This window comes from Peromyscus leucopus, chromosome 10, assembly GCF_004664715.2.
Source record: "Peromyscus leucopus breed LL Stock chromosome 10, UCI_PerLeu_2.1, whole genome shotgun sequence".
NCBI lineage: Eukaryota > Metazoa > Chordata > Mammalia > Rodentia > Cricetidae > Peromyscus > Peromyscus leucopus.
The window spans coordinates 83,179,673-83,200,964 of NC_051071.1; the positions used below are offsets into that span (position 1 = coordinate 83,179,673).

At 40.4% G+C, this 21,292-nt stretch overlaps 1 protein-coding gene across 2 annotated transcripts in view; it reads right to left on the bottom strand.

Annotated features, from left to right (window-relative positions):
- Prkg2 (protein kinase cGMP-dependent 2) overlaps nt 1-21,292 on the bottom strand; it is a 105,682-nt gene that overhangs the window by 6,872 nt on the left and 77,518 nt on the right. For both annotated transcript variants that reach the window (XM_028873158.2, XM_037209191.1), the window contains 3 exons: nt 12,712-12,875; nt 8,138-8,260; nt 6,875-6,937 (listed from right to left, as the gene is read on the bottom strand). In XM_028873158.2, coding sequence (XP_028728991.1) covers nt 6,875-6,937; nt 8,138-8,260; nt 12,712-12,875 — 350 coding nt within the window. The remainder of the gene's footprint in view (nt 1-6,874; nt 6,938-8,137; nt 8,261-12,711; nt 12,876-21,292) is intronic.

Here is a 21,292-nt window from a genome sequence, read left to right on the forward strand (position 1 = left end):
AAATACTTAGGGAAAGACAACTTGGTCCCAGGTATGGAAAAGAAATTCTTTTTATTTTTGTAACGTGAGAGGAAAAAGCAGCCAATAATATAAATGCTTAATCTAAACTTAGACACTAACAAGTGCTAGGAAGATGAAAGAGAATAGAGTGCTAGATGGTACTGAAATGGGGGAGCGTTTGGAAGGGCTGCTTTGAATTGGGGTACTATTTAAAGAATGAGGAGGAAGGAGAAGCCATGGAAAATTCTGTGGCAAGAACCTCCCAGATGGAAGAGGCAGAAATCATCTGAGATATGAAATGCAAATAAAACAGGGGGGGGAGGTTATCCAGGGGTCAGGAAGATCGTAAGGGCCAGAGGTGGTGAATAACTTCAAGGAAACAGTGCACCAGGGCATTTGTACATATGGAACCCACAGTGACTGTGATAGCATGCAGAAGACCTGTGTGTACTCAAACCAGACAAATTCCAGCATGGAGGACAGAGATAGGCAAGAAACCTCACCATTAGCTGGGGAGCTATTAGCAAACGATAGCTACTGGGAGACAGCCAGCTTTCCTCAATAGTGTGAACCCCTTGGGTCAGCCACACTCAGGGGCTGCTCCTACCAAGAGTAGTTTGGAAGCACAAATTGGAGTTGAGGGGAAGAAGAAGAAGAAGAAGAAGAAGAAGAAGAAGAAGAAGAAGAAGAAGAGGAGGAGGAGGAGGAGGAGGAGGAGGAGGAGGAGGAGGAGGAGGAGGAGGAGGAGGAGGAAGAGGAAGAGGAGGAGGAAGAGGAAGAGGAAGAAGAAGAGGAGGAAGAAGAAGAAGAAGAAGAAGAAGAAGAAGAAGAAGAAGAAGAAGAAGAAGAAGAAGAAGAAGAAAAAGAAGAAGAAAACTCAAAGCTGGATGGGTAGAGTTCAGAGTACAGAGGTGGATTTGAGAGTGGGAAGTAGTGAATAGGATCAAAATCCATTGTATGAAGTTCTCTAGGAATTTATGAAAACATGATTAAAAAATAAAAAGTAAATCTTAAAAACGAAAAGGATAAAAGACGTCAAACAGTGAAATGCCCGATCCTATTCGGGTGCTTTGTTAGAGTTTAGGGCACAGTAAGTTTTGGAGCAATAGAAAGACATTACAAAATGTTGAGGAAACAACATAATCTGGTTCTCAAAAGGTAATTGTGGTCATGTAGAGAATGACCACAGGGGCAGGGCGGTGCAGTGGTGGCGGCTAAAGGCAGGGGGCCTTTAGGAGTCTGTCATGGTCCTCCTGTAGCCACGCCAGAAGTTAAGTCTTCCCTCATTTTACAGCCTCACCTCGCTTCAGAGTTTTCATTTAGTCATTGAGTTTAGCAATGGATTGGGAACTAGTGCGTTCCACTTTAGATGCCATTTTGGTAGAAGCTTCTACAATTCTCGTTAAAAAGCAACAATGTTAGCTGATGCCTGCCTAGCCTCTGTCCCTGCATGAAGCCATAAGGTTTTGCCCCAGGACACACCTGTCAGTCTAGGCACTGTGTGGGGCTCCCTCTTCAGACCTTTCTGGGTACACATTTCTGCAGGACCTTCTTTTGCCACCAAATACAGGAACCAACTCTTAACACATCTTACAATGCTCTTTATCCAAGGAACCCCGGAAATATTAATGCTAACCATCACTGTTGTTCTACTGAAGAAAATCGCCTGGCATTTCTTAGTGTACTTGTGGCAATTTGACTCAAAGGAGTGCCCTTTGAGATTGGCTTCATGTTATGCAAAGCAAGTGCCAGCACATGTGAATACCGTTCTGCAAAGAATTGCCGACATCAACAGCAGAGAAACTGCTTGTTTTCAGGAGATCTGTAGATGCTATTCGCAAAAGTAATGAATACATAAAGCATTTGATACCTCCTCCTGTCGGAAAATGGATAATTATATGCACCGAGGTTCACTAGCCTTCCTTTCAAATAGGTATTGAGAGAGAAGACTGATGCATCATTTCTAGGCTAGCTAATAAACAAGGGGGCAAGGATGACTTAATAAAAAATGCACAAATTGGGCAAATTCAAAGAATAGCTGTTAAGCTTAGGCATAGTTTTTTAAAATACAAAGCTAGGATGAAAAGTTTTCTTTTAAAAATTAATTTTGGACAGAGGAGTATGAAAGAGACATCTTGATGCGGGGGGGGGGGCATTTGGGGGTTAGGGAGAAACCTGGTGTCAGGAAAAACCCCAGGAATCCATAAGGATGACCCTAGCTAAGATTCCTAGCCAATAGTGGAGAGGGTGCCTGAACTGGCCATCTACTGTAATCAGATTGGTGACTACCCTAATTGTCATCAGAGAGCCTTCATCCAGTAACTGATGGAAGCAGATGCAGAGATCCACAGCTAAGCACTGGGCTGAGCTCTAGGAGTCTTGCTGAAGAAACTGAGACGGGATTGTCAGAGCCAGGGGAGTCATGATGGGGGAACCCACAGAGACAGCTGACCTGAGCTTCTGGGAGCTCATGGACTCAGGACCAACAGTTAGGGAGCCTCCATGGGACCGACCTAGGCCCTCTGCATGCATGTAACAGTATTTGTAGCTTAGTCTGTTTGTAAGGCTCCTAGTAGTGAGATCAGGACCTGTCCCTGGCACTTAGTTGGCTTTTGGGAACCTGGTCCCCATGCTGATTTACCCTGCCAGCCTTGACACAAGGGGAGGAGCTCAGTCCTGCCTCAACTTGATGTGCCATGCTTTGTTCAAGCCCATGGAAGGCCTGCCCCTTTCTGAATGAAGATGGAGGAGTGGATGGGGAAGAGGGTAGATGGAATTGGGTGGGCCAGGAAGTGGGAAGAGGCGGGGGGGGGGGGGGACGACTATGGTCAGTATGTAAAATAAATGAAGAAAATGTTATTTAAATGAAATTAAAAAAGATTTACTTTATTATTTTTAATAATAAAATTGTGTCTGTGTGCTGCCCCTCAGCATGTGTGTACACACACTTCAATGCAGATGCCCAGTGAGGAGGCAAGAAAAAGATGTCAGATCCCCTGGGGCAGGACTTGGAGGACGGACGTTCTGGGCTGCTGACATAGATGCTGGGAACTGAACTCACATCCTCTGCAAGAACAGTATTCATCCTTAACCACTGAGCCATCTCCCTCCAGGCCCTAAAAGAATGTTGCTGTTGTTGAATTTTAAGAATGCACAGAGCCGGGCGTTGGTGGCGCACGCCTTTAATCCCAGCACTCGGGAGGCAGAGCCAGGCGGATCTCTGTGAGTTCGAGGCCAACCTGGGCTACCAAGTGAGCTCCAGGAAAGGCGCAAAGCTACACAGAGAAACCCTGTCTCGAAAAACCAAAAAAAAAAAAAAAAAAAAAAAAAAAAAAAAAAAGAATGCACAGGGTAGGAAGGAAAGTGTAGACTTGGGAGATTTGCATGAAGTTTAAAGACCCCTTTATCTAGAGAGACACAGAGAGACTCCCCCACCGACACCCTAAAGTTATCCCCTAGCTTGATAGCTTAGGAAGAGAGCCAGGAGAAAAGAAGAGAAGGAAATTCTGTTTTTTTAGTTCAGAGAGCACCATGCAATCTGTTGTCTCTTGTCAGGGGTCCCCCTGCATTCTGACTCTGAAGCTGTGCATGGCAGCAATTCTGCCTGTTACAGAGGAGGGATGAATCAGCCCTTGTGGGGAAGAAAAGTCAAGTAGCAGCATCCATTTGCATGCACACCCTGCCACGATCTGACTGCTACACTTGAAGGAGCCTCAGGTAAATAAGAAAGAAAGATCTAAAGCCAGAGCTTCTCAGCAATTAGATCCTTTCTGTTTCCCAACCACCACAAAAGAAAGCATGGCAACTCCTTAATGAGGAAGAGGAGGACAATACAGTAACAATCACTTTAATTGGTGGAACGCTTGTCACTATGAATGGTGTGTTTATATGTCATTTTATAATGAGAGGAGAAACTGTGGTAACAGTAGGAGGTGCAAGGGAGAAGGTAAATTGGATTTTAAGACCAAGAGTGAGCTTTGCAGTTGAAGGCAATTCAGAGGATGACAAAGAATAAAGGATTACAAGCACTTTAGTGTCTGTAAAGTTCCAAATGAGCCTGTCTTCTGTTCCCCCTCCCTCCTGTTCCTCTCCCTCCCTCCTTTTCTCTCTAATTCACCCTATGGGGGAGCTTGGCTTCACAATGGTGAACACATGGCTTGATTGCCAGGGGGATCACGAATTCATACAGCAGGGCTGGCAGTTGAGGATTTATTTATGTATTCGCTCATTTTGCAGCAGCTGCTGTTAGGGAGAACAGAGAGCCTCCACATGCCGCCTCCTGGGTTCATACTGCTAATGTTCCCACCACTGGAGGGCGGGGTGTGTGTGCCTTGGTCATGCATGTGTTTAGCATGCATAGAACTCTAGATTTTATCCCGATTTCCAGCACACACACACACACACACACACACACACACACAGAGAGAGAGAGAGAGAGAGAGAGAGAGAGAGAGAGAGAGAGAATACCACCCCTCCATCTGAGAGGAATAAAACATTAGAGGTGTTTTTATTTTTGAAAGTGAACACACCAGCCTATTCAAAGGCTTGCAATAATGGAATTCTCACACTTATATGTGGGGTCATTAAAGTATAGCTACAGGTGATATTTTCTGCCTACAAATTGTAAGCAAAAATGAAAACATCCTGAAAATTCCAGGACTTGCCAAGTAAAAAGCATAGATCTTAAAGGTTCAACGTGCCACATTTGAATATTTAATCAAGTTAGAGAGGATGTCAAGGAAGTTATCAGGGGTCTAAGAGCCATTAAAGGGGAATGATAGATCGCCCCTGAGAATGACTCATTATTGCAGTTCTGTGCAAATCAGTGTACTTCAGAGGAAAAGTAAATTGAGGTTTCAGAGCTTAGAGAAACATTCAAAGGACATTATATTCTAAATGAATATGTAATGTTATTTAAAACTGAAATGGAATACAGGTGACTTATGATAAGTCACATACTGACAAAAACTAATGTAATTTTAAAACTATATTAAATAAACAAGATTTAACAACTTAAACTAACAAACATCATAAGGAACACAGTCAACTACTCTCCCTGTTTTGGGCACTGTGGATCACAGCTGCAGGCTGACATCTTAAGAGAGTACTTTACTCCTCACTCACTGTAGAAAAAATTTTATGAAGTCAGGACATGGTTTCTGTGGTGAGCTATTTAGACATTAGCTGGCTTTAAAGACACTGGCCCTGGGCCCCTCCCTCACAGAGCACAGCATGGAATGCCAAGGATTGGAGCTGCAGGACTTCAATTATTTTTAGATGACCTGAGTCATTTCTCTGGCCCTGGAGATGTGACCTCCTGAACCTCCCAGAAAGCCATCAATACTCTCTACAACAGGACCCGCAAGCCCCAAGTCTTATAAGACTGCAGTCTAGCAAGAGCCTTGATAAACCATTGCCCCACCTGTACAAGTGAACCCAAATACGCTTGTCAGTCTGGACAGGAACAGGCCCCACAGGAAAGCTGTCTGTTCACGGGCTTTGGGAATAATTATAAAACCTAACTAAATATAAAGGCCTAGGCAATGGTCCTGGTCACCTTGTCTGCTCTCACCGTGACACAAGAGTGCTCTGCTCTGCCATGGTCCCTTTGGCCACTGCACACTCTTATCCCTTGGAGCCCCACTTTATTCTGTAATAAAATCCCCCCTATCTTTTATATTACACATGTCTCTTGTGAATTCTTTTTAAGGGAGTTGTAAGGATTGAAGACAGGTGAGGCCAGAGCAAGATCCTGCCATAGTTCCTACTAAATACATTGCTTTCACAGCACCATAAAGTAAAAAACTCATTAGTCAGTGTTGTTTAACAGTGGGTTAAGCTGTATTATTCTCTTCTGCATCTCTGTGAGAATTATATCCCATTTTATTTACAAATTCAATGTTAAAAATATTATTTAATCCCTTTACAGAAGCTAGGTTAATATTAATAAAAATAACATTGGATATATACTGTTTCTGTGACTGAAAGATGTGATTTTATACCTTTTAAAATAACTTTGCTCATTCTTGACATAAATTTCTATCATTAAAGAAATCATATTGAGACTGATTTGGGCAACTACTACTAGCAAACTACAAAGAAAAACTGAAAACCGAAATACCCAAAAGTTGAAAGCCTGTAAAGTGAGCATGGGGGTCTCCTGAGAGAACCTGCTGTGGGGTGTCTTTCTGTAGGCTGTGAATATGTGTTGCTCTGATTGGTTGATAAATAAAGCTGCATTGGCCTTTGACAAGGCAGCTTAGAGGCAGGCAGGAAATCCAAGCAGACATACAAAGAAAGGAGAAGTGGGGAGACGCCAGCCACAGCTGAAGGAGAGGCAAGATACCAGCAGACTAGTAACGCCACCGCCATGTGGCAAAACACAGATGAATAGAAATGGGTTAACTTAAGATGAAAGAGCTAGCTAGCAAGAAGCTCGCCATAGGCCATGCAGTTTGTAAGTAATATTAAGCCTCTGAGTGACTATTTTATAAGTGGCTGCAGGACTGCAGGGCTAGGGGGGCCCTGAAAAAACTTAGGGCTACAAGAACCTGTCATGATCACCTCATGTGACTTACATGTCAGTTTGATATCAGATAGGGTCATTTGGGAAGAGGGAACCTCAACTGAGAAAATGTTTCCCCCAGACTGGCCTGTGGGCAAGCCAGTAAACAGCACTCCTCCATGGCCTCTGCATCAGTTCTTGCTTTGACTTCCCTGGATGATGGTCTACAAGCTGTCAGATGAAATAAACCCTCTCCTCCCCAAGTTGCTTTGGGCCATGGTATTTATCATAGCAATAGAAACCCTAACTAAGACACCTGGTTATTCTGTATATTTCTATGTTTATCTTGGCAACAAAGAAAATCAGTACCTGTGTTTCTTAATGTCATTGATCCCATTCTTCAGATTCCCCAGCCTTTCTGTTGGATTTTGCCTGAAATAATTTATGAAAGAAGTTTATAATAATAATAAAATAAGTGGTTTTTGATAAGAGAGTAACATTTGTTTTTAAATCCATTCACTCAGTAACTTTCATCAGCTCGCACTGTATGGGTCAGCCACTTGAGTATAGGGAGAGAAGGAAGTCATGGCCGTCCCACAGAGGAGCCACAGCTGAGTGTCCATATGTCTATCAGTTCTTTATGTAAGCTGTGAGTAGATGCTGAATAAAACAGTATCTTTCTAACCCAGCTAAGAAAACTGCAAAATGCTTTAGAGTTTCATTTACATCTAAGCTGCAGTCATAGAAATGTGGAGGTATTCCTACTGGTAACGCCCAACCTAGGTTTGATGATTTACTAACTTTAAATCCTTCAAAAATGTCTTCAAAGGTTGAGCAGGGGGGCACCACAGTACATTGCAGTTTAAGCAAAACAAAACAAAAAAGTCTGGAAGTTTCCAATATTTTTCTGAAAAAAAAATATGGTTTTGGTAGTAAGTAGAAGGCTGCAATAATTTAAAAGAAGACTAGAGAAACATTACTTTTTTAAAGACTACTGGGCCTTGAGAGATAGCTCAGTGAGTAAGAGCACTCACTGACTGTTCTTCCAGAGGACTCAAGTTCAAGTCCTAGCCACCACATGATAGCTCACAATCTGTAACTCTAGCCCCAGGAGACACAACACCTTCTTCTGACCTCTGTGGCCACCAGGCATGCACATGATGCACAGACATGCATGCAAATAAAATACACATACACATAAAATAGAGATAAATAAACCTTTTCTTGAAATCTGGTTTTAAAAAAGAGAGAAGAGAAAAGGAATATCAAGGAGCTAGAGAGATGGCTCAGTGGTTAAAGAAACGTGTTGCTCTTCCAGAGGACCTGTGTTGGATCCCCAGCACCCACATGACAGCTCACAACAGTCTGTAACTCCAAATCCAGATCTGATGACATCTTCCAGCCTCCAAAGGCACCATGTATGCACTTACACACAGATATATACTCAGTCAATATACATAAAATTTTCAAAAATATTTTTTTAATTTAAAAACTTTCTTAAGTTATAACAGCAACATAAAAAGTTGAAGTAGCGAACACAGAAACCTAACTGTTAAGCATTTATTCATCGCACAGCAGGTGAAAGCCTTCACACTCCCCACAATACAAGGCATTGCTGATGGTCATTCTCACCTGCAAAGCCTCCGAATCAAATCCTCAGGTCTCCTTGTTATCTTTCTGGGGAAATCCATTTTTTCAATGCCTTTGAGAATCAAATTGTAGGTCATCATTTGGTCTATTCCAGAAAAGGGTGGGCTGGAGAAGATGCAAAAATAGGACACATTTCAACGAGTGTCTGAGAGAATTTCGCTTCTCTTTTCCTGCTTCTCTTCCTCCTCTTTCCTGTCTCTCTGACCCCCTCCTCCCCTATTAGTTACCTTACAACAGATTTGGATATAGTTTGGTAAAACCTTCTACCAATTTCATATCACTTAAATAATACACACAGGTAACATGTCAAGTGGTGATAATCACTAAAAAGAAAGCCGAGGAGACAGAGAGAGTGAGTGAGTGTGATTTTCTTCTTTTCTTTTTTTTTTTTAAGACAGTGGGTAGGAAAAGCCTCTTCTTTGAGCCAACAAGAGAGAAGTCTGACTGAACAGAGGGAGTGGATGAGCTACACACTTGTTTGTGGGCACTGAGTTCTGAGACAGGAAGTGCGAAGGAATGTGTCGGGGTGGGCAGCAGTGGGCAGTGGAGGTGGTGAAGTGAGTAAGCTGTGAGGGGTGTGAGAGATTATAGCAGCATCAGACGTATTTAGTGTGCTACAGTAAGGATCTGGGGATGCATTCTGAGTCAGCAGTACAACTTTTAGCATCTCCACTCATCTGTTTTTAATACAAGAAATAAAGTAAGGAATGGGGTGGTGAGCCTGGCAGGCTGGCTGTGGGAAGTAGTGTGGAAAGTGGTGAAATAGACATGGCTCTATCTACACCATGAAATGTACTACTTATGTCCCTTTGTCAAATTTATACGTTGAAACTATAATCTTGACGGGATGGTACCTGGGAGCTAGTGAAGCTAATTAGGTTGAGGATGGGGCCATCAGGTTTAGTGACCTTCTGAGACAGAATGCTGTCTGTCCATCTTTTTCCATCCCATAAGAAGTCAGAGGTCTGCAACTAGGAGACAGTCCTCACTAGAACTCAAATCTTTGCTGAGGCTTCCAGCCTCCCAAATTGCAAGAAATAAATGATCTTTAAATAATAATAAAAAAAACGCTAGCCACCTTACAGTATTTTGTTATAGACCCTGAACTAAGGCTGATGGTAAAGCTAATAGGATTTGCTAATGTAGTGGATATAGTGTGAAAGAGAAAAAAAGTGCTGTGGGATGGTCTGTATGTCAAATTACTCTGATTGGTCAATAAATCAAACACTGATTGGCCTGTGGCTAGGAAGGAAGTATAGGTGGGACTAACAGAGAGGAGAATTGAGAGAACAGGAAGGTGGAGGGAGACACTGCCAGCTGCCACCATGACAAGCAGTATGTGAAGATGCCCGTAAGCCATGAGCCACGTGGCAAGCTATAGATTTATTGAAATGGATTAATTTAAGATGTAAGCACTGGATAGCTAGAAGCCTGAGCCATTAGGCCAAACAGTTTAAACAATATAAGTCTCTATGTGTTTACTCGGTTGGGTCTGAGTGGCTGTGGGACTGGCGGGTGAGAGAGATTTGTCCTGACTGTGGACCAGGTAGGACTGGAGAAAACTCCAGCTACAGAAAAAGGATTCAAGAACGATGTTTGGCCAGAGTACCAGAGTACAGAATGAAATTATTGTCATTAAGAGCAACAAACTAGGATAGAGGTGAGTGCTGTCATTTGGACCTGGGCTATTGCCCTGATCCCCAAGTTGTCTCACAATGGGGAAGTGATGACTTTGAGACTGAGGCATACTGAAAGAAAGTTGGGCCACTGGGGAGATGACCTTGACTGGGATATTGGGGTAATCATCTCCTCCTCTATGTGTTCTGGACACCACACAGTGAACAGAACTCCTTTGCCACATGTTCCTGTCATCATGGATCATAGGGTCAATGAGCCATAGAATGAAACTAGGAACTAGAAGAAATCTCTCCTTCCTCATAAATGATCTCTGGTATTTCACCACAGCAATGGAAAGCCAAATGACTCAGCAGCAGTGCAGCTAGTTACAGGGAAGATAATCAGGATTGTGTTCCAGAACCATATGGAACTGCTGGGCAGGCAGTTGGATTTATGAGCGTAGCACTGAGGAAGGACGCTAAGGAATTATGACTTGGGTCATCTCATAAGGTTTATGGCCACAGGACTCGAGGATATTACCCTATGAGTGTTAGGTGGAAAAGAGGCCAAGGACTGACTGGTCCAGTGTTAATCTATGAGGAAAATGAGAAGAATCTGGAATGGGAACAGTGCAAGAGCTTTCTGTGTAGGTTAAGAAAGGAGAAGGAGGCCCTGGAGCCACCAAGGAATTTCAAGGAATGCTGGGTAAAACCTGGTTGAGATGTAGCCACCAAAGTTGGGTAACATTTTAATTCACGTATCGCTTTGATTTCTAAAACACTTTCTTGTCTGGTCTAATATGCCATTTAAATTTTGAAAATTAAGATGATCAAACTGCTCTGTTGTATCTGGACCATGCTTGTGCCCTTTGGAAAGCGACAGCATTCACTCTTGGTACAAAAAAAAAAAAAAAAAAAAAAAAAAAAAAAAAAAAAAAAAAAAGGTAAAAGGAAAATAAAGCCTTGAAGCAAAGACAATGTCTCAACTTTTCACTACCCAATGCCTCATGTGTGAAGAAAATGAAGTAGGAAGCAAAGCCATCGGTATGACATCTTCAGTACACACACACACACATACACACACACACACACACACACACACACATACACACACACACACACACACACACACACACACACGCACACACGCTCGCACGCATGCACGCATGCACGCACGCACGCTCGCACGTGCACATATTTACAACTGTGTTACTTTCTTTCTTTGGTTGTTTTTTCTCCATCTCCCCTTATATCCTTAAACACTAGGTTGCACAGTTAAAAAGGCACTTCTGCCCTACCCTGAAAATGTTTGGCAAAATATCTTTCTAATGCTTTTATGGCCGTTCAAGGCCACCTTAGCAATTCCAGGCTGTTGTACTTTCTCTCCCTCCTTTACTTCCCCATTTTATTTTGCTCTTCTACGTGACACATGTTCCAGCTGACAAGGACTGGCGTATGAATTTTCCAGAAGCTTCAAGGACCACTATGTCATCCCCTCTCCCCTAGAAATTTCTAAGACAAGGAAAAAAAATGTTGGAAAGAACCCAGGGTTAGCCACACCTCAACAAACTTGTCTTTCTCACCGATTACCAGGCCTTTTTCCTTCCACATCTTAAATGATAAATATTTGAACATGGTTGTAGATAATGAATACTGATTCAGATAAAATACAGATTTGCATTTCTCCAGTGTATGTGGACAAAGATGTAAACCATGGCGTGGGTCATTTAACACTGAGTTAAATACTTAAATTGAAGTATTTAAGACATTTAAAAAGATCATAGCTTAGTGGTAGAGTACTTTGTTAGTGTGTAAAGCCCTGTTTAAGTCCTTACTGTTGGAAGAAGAAAGTTCGAGAAGATTCTATGAAATATGTTTTGTCACGTGTATGTTGATATTTACACCCCCCACTAAGGGACCCATTTCAGTATTGCTTAGAAAATTCCAAGTGCAAATGTCTCTGAAACTAACATTGAGCACAATTGGCTATAAAGGGTCATAAAGCATACATGTGTCATGTAAAGTACCTCACAGAGAGGGCCAGAAGGTCTGTGATCAAATTACTGATCTCAGGAAGAAAGCTTTGTGGCCTAGTTGTCTAACCTGTATGATTTAAACCATAAAATAATCCAAAAAATGTGAATCATAAAATAATAATAAAAACTCCTACCTCATCTAGTCCATACAAGTGTATGAAAACTAAGCTAGATCATATGTATATACACTTTGCCAACGGTGAAGAAGTTTACAAATGTGGAGTATGCTGTGTTTTCTTTGCACATGTGTGTGCCTGTATGCATTTGTGGGTGAACACACACACTGTACTGTGTTGAATATTTAAAACCACAGTGGATTCATTAATCTCATCTTTTCATCTCTTTGGAAATGACTCTTAAGTGCTGAATCCCATGCTGCGTCTTGACTCCGTTCATTAGCACCTTGGAAAAGAGTTGGCAGGGCATTTAAAATTTAAATTCAGCATTGTGGTTTTCTCTTAGCATTTCTGGTTAATGACATCTGTGGAGATGGAAGTATCTGGTTAAATTCAGTGTGATTGATCAGTAAATTTTACTGAACTAGGAAAAGTGTTTTCATCATTTATTTAAAAAGAAAGAAATTCCACTAAATACAAAGCTTTCATTGTTCTGGATTATAAAACTTTCACATGCTGAATATGTTATCTGTAACAATGAAACTTGCCATTTTAGGTAAACTATAACAATTCTATACTCTTTTGCTTTAACTTTCTGAATCGTTTATCTATATTTTACACTTCCTATCCAAGCCCTGTATTTGAAGCAATGTACAGAGGAGAATGTGAAATCTTTAAATAAATATTTCCAGGTTGTTAAATTTATATTTTTATCATTAGTGAATTATTTTGGGCTGCTCTGAAGACAAGGCTGGACAAGACTGCACTAACTGCAGATTCACACTTACTTGCCCGTTAGGAGCTCATATACTAGAATTCCCAGAGACCAGAAGTCCACACTGAAGTCATGTCCTTTGTTGAGAATGACCTCAGGGGCCACATACTCTGGAGTTCCACAGAATGTCCATGTTTTCTGCCCAGAGCCGATCTTCTTGGCGAATCCAAAGTCAACCTGGGATAGGATGTCAAATAAAACTTAAGATGTTATAGAACGTATGCATGCTGCTTTTAAGTTTTCTCTTAATTCTATGAGTTTTCATATAACCCAAACTTTCCTTCAAAGCACACACACACACACACACACACACACACACACACACACACCATCTCAGCTATTTCTTTCTAAGTCATATGTCAATCAAGTTGTTCAGAGAAGGTTTCATCACATGTACCTCATTATCCTTGAAGACAATTCAAATTCATTCTTATGCTCCCAGCAAACAAGTCTAAAGTATATTTTAACTTGCTGGCTTATCTAATGGCTTAAATAGAGAAGCAGGGAATGATAGAAACATGTGTCTTTAAAACTCCACCAGGGATTAAAATAATAGCAAAGTTGAGAGTTTGGGAAAGAGTCTATTAAGAAGGGAGGCTAAAAAACCTCTGCCTAGTCCCAAAGATAAACCTCACAATGTGTACCTTTTGTCTATTTAGCAGCCCAAAGCAAAGTGAGCAGCATCTTTCCTGAATTTTCTCTGAGCTCCAAACACTTCTGGTCCCCACTAGCAAGGTGGGTGGTAGATAGTACCAGCATTAACTGACTTATTCTGAAAATGTAGGGTCAGCACCCACTCCAACTTAGATTTTGTTCTACGATTGTCATATTGAGTTCACTATGAGAAGCTGAGTACTGGGAAAACTATGCATGCACAGTTAACACAGCATTCTATGATACACAACAGGGAAAAAAGTATAACCTCAGAGTGAAAAGAAAAAAAGAGCTAACATCCAGAAGATTAGTGAGATAGGGCTGGGAGGGTGTGGGTGCCATCGGGAGGTGACACCTGAGGTTGTCCCTGACTAGGGGTTAGGAACTCTTCCTTAATGGAGAGTCAGTGCTCCCTTCCTCTGCCTTTTGGAATGTATCTCTCACTTCTCCAAACTTTTACCCAACGAACTCTGCAGAACGGACAAGAAAGGACGCCAGAGCTTCCGCAGCCTCTCACTGAATGGTGCAGTGTGTCTAACTGAAACCCAGTCCTGCAGAACAACAGCTGACTTCCTTGCACAGGGCGGAGGTGAGCATGTACCCATTCATCTCTAATGCACACTGATTTCATTTTAACTCTTTCTACTTCCCTCAGGTAACAGGCATAGAAATTGTTTCTGGGCTCACCATGCCCATTTTAATGGCTTGATTGTATGTGGATAATTTCAATAACATGGCAATAATCTTTGCTTAAAAGTGAGGAGAGGCCAGATGGAGGTGGTGTATGTCTTTAATCTTAGGACTCAGGAGGCAGAGGCAGGCGGATCTCTGTGAGTTCAAAGCCAGCCTGGTCTACAGAGCGAGATCCAGGACTGGCACCAAAACTACACAGAGAAACCCTGTCTCAAAAAAACCAAAAAACGAAGAAAAAAAAAAGTGGAGAGAGTTAACATCAGAATCAGCCCTCACTTCAAAAAGTGGGGGCTAGAAACTAAAACATTTAACTCCCGTGTTTGTTTAAATGTTCATGTTTAAAGTGTTTGTTTTTCCTTAAAGAAGTCTCTTAGAAACTACCCACCCCCTTTCTGAGACTTTTTCATACTTATCACATAGTAGCAAAGATTTCTTTATTGAAAAAAGGGAATTCAAACAACTTAATTCAAAGTGAGTTTCTCTTGTTTGCCTTCAACTACACAGCATGACTCACAAAGATTAAATCCGAGAGATGTCTGGGAATATTATAAAATTAAACTCTGTAACCAGCTGAGATGAGAACATCTACATATTCCTCAGAGAAAGAAGCAATAATGAAAGCCCTAGCTAATTTTATAAAGACTGAAACTTAAGAGGTGAAAACGCAGCACTTATAGCTGCAATTGTATAAATGCATATACAAGAACATTGCATTTTGTTGGTTTATAACAGCTTCTAGACTGTTTTTTAATTCCACTTAATTTCCCTTTTAAGAATTACTAGAAGTTCATTGGTTATTTAGGAGAGCTATTTTAATTTTTAGAATAATATATTTTAATTTGAATTGCTGATATGCTCTTGCAATATCTGCATATTGGCTCAATGAGGTGGTAATAATTATATTAACATTCCAAGATTTACAAAATTGTATCACTTTCTCTACTTGAGTCAAGCCAACTTTGATGTAATACATTTGGCTAGGATAAGTTGGCATTCAGAGCAACCCAAAATTCTTACTAATATGCTTCTATGTCAAGTTCTGTGCATTTTCTACAAGAGGCAAGCTCCCCCACCCCATTTCAGCACCATGACTACACCAAGGAGCCTTTCTCCTTCTCCTCTAGGTGGTAGAAAGGTAAGCTCCTCTTAATTTTATTTCATTGATACTCAGTGAACATCATCCTATAGCCAGTACCAGGACATATACAACACTCTAGTTCTCAAGGAGCTTCTATCAAAAAGAAGAGAAAAATAGTGAGCCTGGAAATGTATCATAATGATATGATGTCACATGATGAGACATGCTGTGGAGAAACACACAGAAGATTTAGGTGCAGAGAGCAAGATGAATTGCACTTGAAATAAAGTGACCAGAAGAACATACTTCAATAAGGTAGCATTTGAGCAGATTTGAACAGAAATCTGAATGAAATAAGAGAGAGTTCTGTAACTATTCCAAGGAAGAGGGTCTTTCCAGGAGGAAGAGACAGCACAAAGGCCTAAGAAGCCAACATTGGTGGTCAATTCAAAGTCTGCCAAGGTCAATGTGACTGGGCCATGGTACATGGAGGCAAGGGAGGCAGAAAGGACATGCAGATCTGACATGGGTTTGTAAACCACGAAAAGCCCTTTGGAAGAAAGAGTATGATGATTCATGTCCTCAAGGGATCATAGGGAGAAGAAAGCTGACACCCTCTCCCTTTATTTCCAAATTCTGATTGAAAAACCAGGCTTTGGGGATCTCTAGAAAAGGTATTCACAGATTTTTAATGGTCTGCATTAAATTTCTGCTACTAAGGATGGCTTACATTGAACTGAGAGTTTTCAAACATAGTTCTAATGGCTGAAATAAACTAGAAGGATTTGAGCTACTTCCAAACCTGGAGCCATGATTGCATCATTCAGAAACAGAAAAATCACCACATGGCTTCTTAAATCTGTGTCCAGCAGCAATGATCTTTTTTCCCCCCTCAGAAGTGTCTCTCTGGGGTAGCAAATTTCTCAGATAATGGTTCATTCACATAAGAAATGGCCACAAAGTGACCAGTCTAATTAAGGCAGGTAACTCATGGAGATATAACACTCCCAAAAAGTATTTATGTGGCATTTTTAGGACACCTTCTTTACCTCAGGCTAGATGAGGGGAAATGGATTCTCTGTCTTTCCGCCAAGTCGCACCGTTGATGAACATCCTTCCCTAGTGGACAGCAATGGAACTTTTCTTGGAGTGGCAACGGGAGAGGGAGAGGCAGAGGAGTCTCTATTGAAACAGCCCCTTTTAGATGGGGCGGGGGATTTTCACGGAAAACTCAGAGTACTGAGCTGGGCAAGATAAAGGGAAGAATATTATCTACAAAGGCAAACTAGGAAAATCCTTGTAGGCTCATCTCGCAGCACTGTCTCCTTGAAGCCTTTCCTAAGTCACAAAAATTATTTCTCTCTCCTTCCAGGTTGTTTACCACCATTTACACCTCATGGTCACATGCCTTTGGGTAGCAATTTCTGGATCACTAAACCTAGCTCATTGAGAAGCATTCTCACATATCCATTTTGTAGTCAACTGTGTTTGGAACATGGTGCGTGTTCAATTTGTGCTTGTTATAGGGGAAAAGGTGGTTAACTGTTAAGGTCAGTTTAAATAAGATATACTGTGGTCAGAAAAGCCACCATGCATACTTGCATTCTGTAAGACCCCATCCAGCATTCAAAGGTAAGTCTCTTGCAACACGTAAATTGAGGTAGAAGGTATTTAAAGCAGAAGCAGCCTCATGTGGTAGGCATAATGATGGTGGACAAGTTCAACTCTCACCTAGTAAGTTAGCTGGCAATGCTGCATCTGTAGAAAATGGTTGAGGCCAGTGATTATTTCACATTAGGAAATTCTTGATATCTACAAAGTGTGGCACAAATGCATGAGAAGCAGAAGGCCCCGGTGCCCCACCCCCCCAGGTCAGTTACTAGAAGAGAACTGAGATGGAAGTTCCATCCTATGTGTTCTTGCATGTGGCCAAGTGACCACCCACACTCTAACGCACACATTTATCAATCAATGTTTCCATTCATTTCTAACCTTACCACATACCCACTCTCGCAAATATGACACAGCTTCCAGTTTTTAATCTTTAGATCAATCTTATACTCATTTTGGGCAACATGATATTTTTTAATCAAACCCATGATGGTGAATTTACCGAACAATGAAGTCTACCTATGCTTGCTGCTGTATTGTAACACCATTGAATTAACATGCTTTTACTCTCTGTATGGATAAAACCACTACAGTTCCAACCCACCCTTCCTCTGCTGGTGAGTAGTTGAGCTATAATCAGCTCACATCACTGAGGAGACAATTTTTTTTCTACCTGGGTTTCCTTATTCGGCCTCATAAATGCCTTGGCTATTCTGAGTACGTGGGTATTCTAACATAAATTCCTAGCATCAGCTTGGCAAGCATCAGGAACAGCTCCGGTGGAAATGTCATTAGAAGCCTATTGTGATGGTAGATCAACTTATAGGGTACTGCTTCCTCGAGGATGAGGAGTCTTCCTGTTTTCAAACATGACGTGTCTGTCTGAGCTGGGATATGTAACACAAGATACTACAAAAATAGATCCAGGAAGATATTAAAGTTTTAACTGTCCATTAATTAATTCTTACTCACATGATGGATTTCCCTGGGATATAAGTGGATTTTGAAATAGTGAATCGGGCACAGGCTTCAAATGTGATGGCTCTGCCAGCTCTAATTGTCTGTGTTTGTTGACGACAATCCAGAAAGAGTACAGAGACCCACTTCACAAAACATTGACAAGGCAGATTTGTGAGTGGATGAACAGCTTTGCTTTTATTTCATAAACTACAGCCATGTCACTTGGTCACAATGACCCAGAAAGAAGACTAAGTTGTCTACCTCTGCCTAGACAGGGAAATGAGCCACATCCTCTATTAATTTAGATCTTTTAACATCATTGTATAAAACTTTTCAAGTTTCGCAGTGAAGTTTCCTCATCTACTTCCTGTTCCTTTCATGCTCAGCCTCACTCACTGTTACCATCTATATCAAAGCAGGACATTTTTTGCAACTGATGAACCCATATTGACCCATTCTCATCCTCAAATGTCCCTCCTTTACATTAGGGCTCAACTGATGTATAATAGGCTTGGAAAAATATACAATTCCATGTTTCTATAGTTGTATGCAATACAGAGTAATTTTACTGTCCGAAAACTAGCTCTGCTGATGCCTCTTCTGCATCCTGCATCTTAACAATTAATGTTTTCACTGTCTCCAGGAGTTTTTCCTTTAACAAAATGTTTTACAGTTTAAATAATACAGCATATAGCATTTCTAGAATGGCTTTATTTTGTTTACCAACAACATTTAAAGTTTCCATCATGCCCTTTCATGATTTGAGAACTCACTTATTTTTAGCGCTGGATAATTTTCCATTACTTGCCTTGACCACAGTTTATTCATAGTTCAGCTCTGTGATAAACCCATAAACCCACTGAATGACATCTTGGTTGCTCCCAAGATTCAGCAATTATGGTAAAGCTATAAACATTTATGTCCAGGTCTTTAAGTGATCATAGTTTCCAGCTATTTACAGTAAGTACAAAGAATATAATTGCACAATTGGTCAATATATGCTTACTTTGCTAAGAAACTAACACACTGTCTTACAAAACAGCCTTGCCACTTGCATTATCCCAGTACTGAATGAGATCCCCAACACCTCAAATTCTTGAGCACTTGGTGTTGTCCATCTTCCAGACTTTAACCACTTTAACATGCATGTGGTGGCAGAGTGCTGTTTTAGTGTCTAAACCCCAACAATCTATGATTTTGTATTTCTCATATGTCTCCTTCCCATCTGAAATTTTCTATGGTAAGCCATCCATAGGTGTCATTAGCCTAACTTTAATCAAGTTGTTTATTATTTTGCTTTAAATATTTTGTACATTTTTTTACAATGGTCTCTTATCAAATATGTCTCCTAAAATGTTTTTCTCTGGACTTTGTCTTGTCTTTAACAGATCAATTCCTTTTAAATTCAGTGAAGTCTAGTTTATCAATTATTTCTCCCATATGTACCTTAAAAGTCATCACCATTCTCAAGATCATCCAGGTGTCTCTTAGATTTTTTTCTAGGAGTCTTATGAGTTAGTATTTGATATTTATGTCTGTGATTGATGTTGACCTAGTTTTGTGTAGGGTACAAGTTCTCTGTCTGGGTTACTTGTGTTGGGTTGTAGATGCAGTTACTCCAGTACCAGGTTCTAGTTTTTGTTTGTTTGTTGGTTGGTTGGTTGGTTGGTTGGTTGAAATTTAAGACTATCTTTGTCAGGCAGATCACTTTTGATCCTTTATCAAACATGAACTTATTTACATTTTATTTCTTCCTATGTGACATTTGAAAGAATATGCCCTTCAGAGAATTTGCCCATTTCAACTAAGTTATTGACAGAGTTACTTTATCAGCATCTTAGTATTCACAAAGCATGTAATAATATCTTCTCCTACATATGTAATACTAATAATCGGTGAGCCCTTTCTTTTTTCTTACTATTTAAACTTGAGATTTATCACTTTTATTGATCAATTCAAAGTATCAATGTTTGAATTGATTAATTTTCTCTATAGATTTTCTGTTTCCATTTGTAATTATTTCTACACTCTGATAGTTTTTATTATTATTATTATCATTATTATCTTCTAGTCACTTTGAATATAATGTTTTGCCTCTGTTTCTGTTTGGTGTTCCCTCAGTCATGAATAAATATGGTTGATTTTTGATCCTTCTCCTTTTATAATATGGGTATTCAATGCTTTATGTTTCTCTACAAACACAGCTTTAGGGAAGATTACACAAATCATGATAGATTGGGTTTACTTTAATTTTAGTCAAAATATTTAAAACTTTATCAACCCTTTGTGGTGGTTAGTTCTGTCAACTTGACAGAATTGAGAATCATCTGGAATATGGGCCTCTAGGCAAACAAGGTAGGACAGTCCTTCAAAATTCCCTGTTTCTCGGAAATGTCTCAGACATACTAGGTCTATAGGCTAATGTTGGATATGCCAATGTTATGAAAGAACCTAGGGTGGACTGTCCAGTTAGCCAGATGTCACTGTTATTAGGTAACATTTTGCCCTTCTGGGGTTTTTGACAGAGTTAAAGATTAGATAGTCATAGTTAAAGTTTTCCTTAGTTATGATAAAAGGTAAATTAAGTATAAAACTTTAAAGTCACAAAGATATGACAAATAGTAGAGTATTTTCTCTAAATTTGCCAAATACAAATGGACTGGATATTGCAGATGTAATTCTCAATAACTGTTTTGTTGTATATAATTTTTACTATGTTAAAATTAAAACCTTCCTTTTTAATTAGACAAAAAGGGAGAAACGTGGAGTATTCCTTTACACTGTGTGAATATATGTTGCTGTGGTTCATTTAATAAAGAAGCTGACTAACCAATAGCTGGATGGGATAAGGTTAGAGGGAAGAGGCAGACAGAGAATGTTGGGAGGAAGAAAGACAGAGTCAGAGGAATAGTGAGCAATAAATGAGAAGCAAGAAGGGCACATCATACTGAGAAATTACCAAGCCATATGGCAAGGCGTAGATAAAAATATGAGTTAATTTAAATGTAAGAGTTAGCTAGTAACAAGCCTGAGCTATTGGCCGAGCATTTATAATTAATATTAAGCATCTGTGTGGTTCCTTGGGAGGGGCTTATTGACAGAAACTTCCACCTACACAGTGAGTTTTCCTTAAACTTTAAATAGCATAATACATTTCAATAGTGGTTTGATGTAGTCATCCATTAGAACCAGACAAGGGTTTCTTAGCACTACTGCCTTCATCAGCTTTCCGCAGTTTAGAAAGTGAAGCAAGATTTAAGAAATTACAGCATGGTCAGGGGAGAGACGTGTGAGACTATTCATGATCCTTTGGTTCCAGGGTGTTTCCTGGTGAAGACATCCTGGACCCTGGTAGAATCTGACTCAGAACAAATCAATGTAACAAACTAAACAAAATGAAAGCCTATTTCACCCACGACTGAAGAGGAAGAACAGAATGTGGTCTTCATTCTCCACCACAGACAAAATGTCTGTAATTACCCACAATGGCCACACTCTTATGACCCTCTAAAGTACACAGCCCAAACCTAAGCTTTGCTATTACTTAGAAATTTTCTCCCCAGAATTTCTGTCTTGTTTTCCTAATGAAAACTTTTTC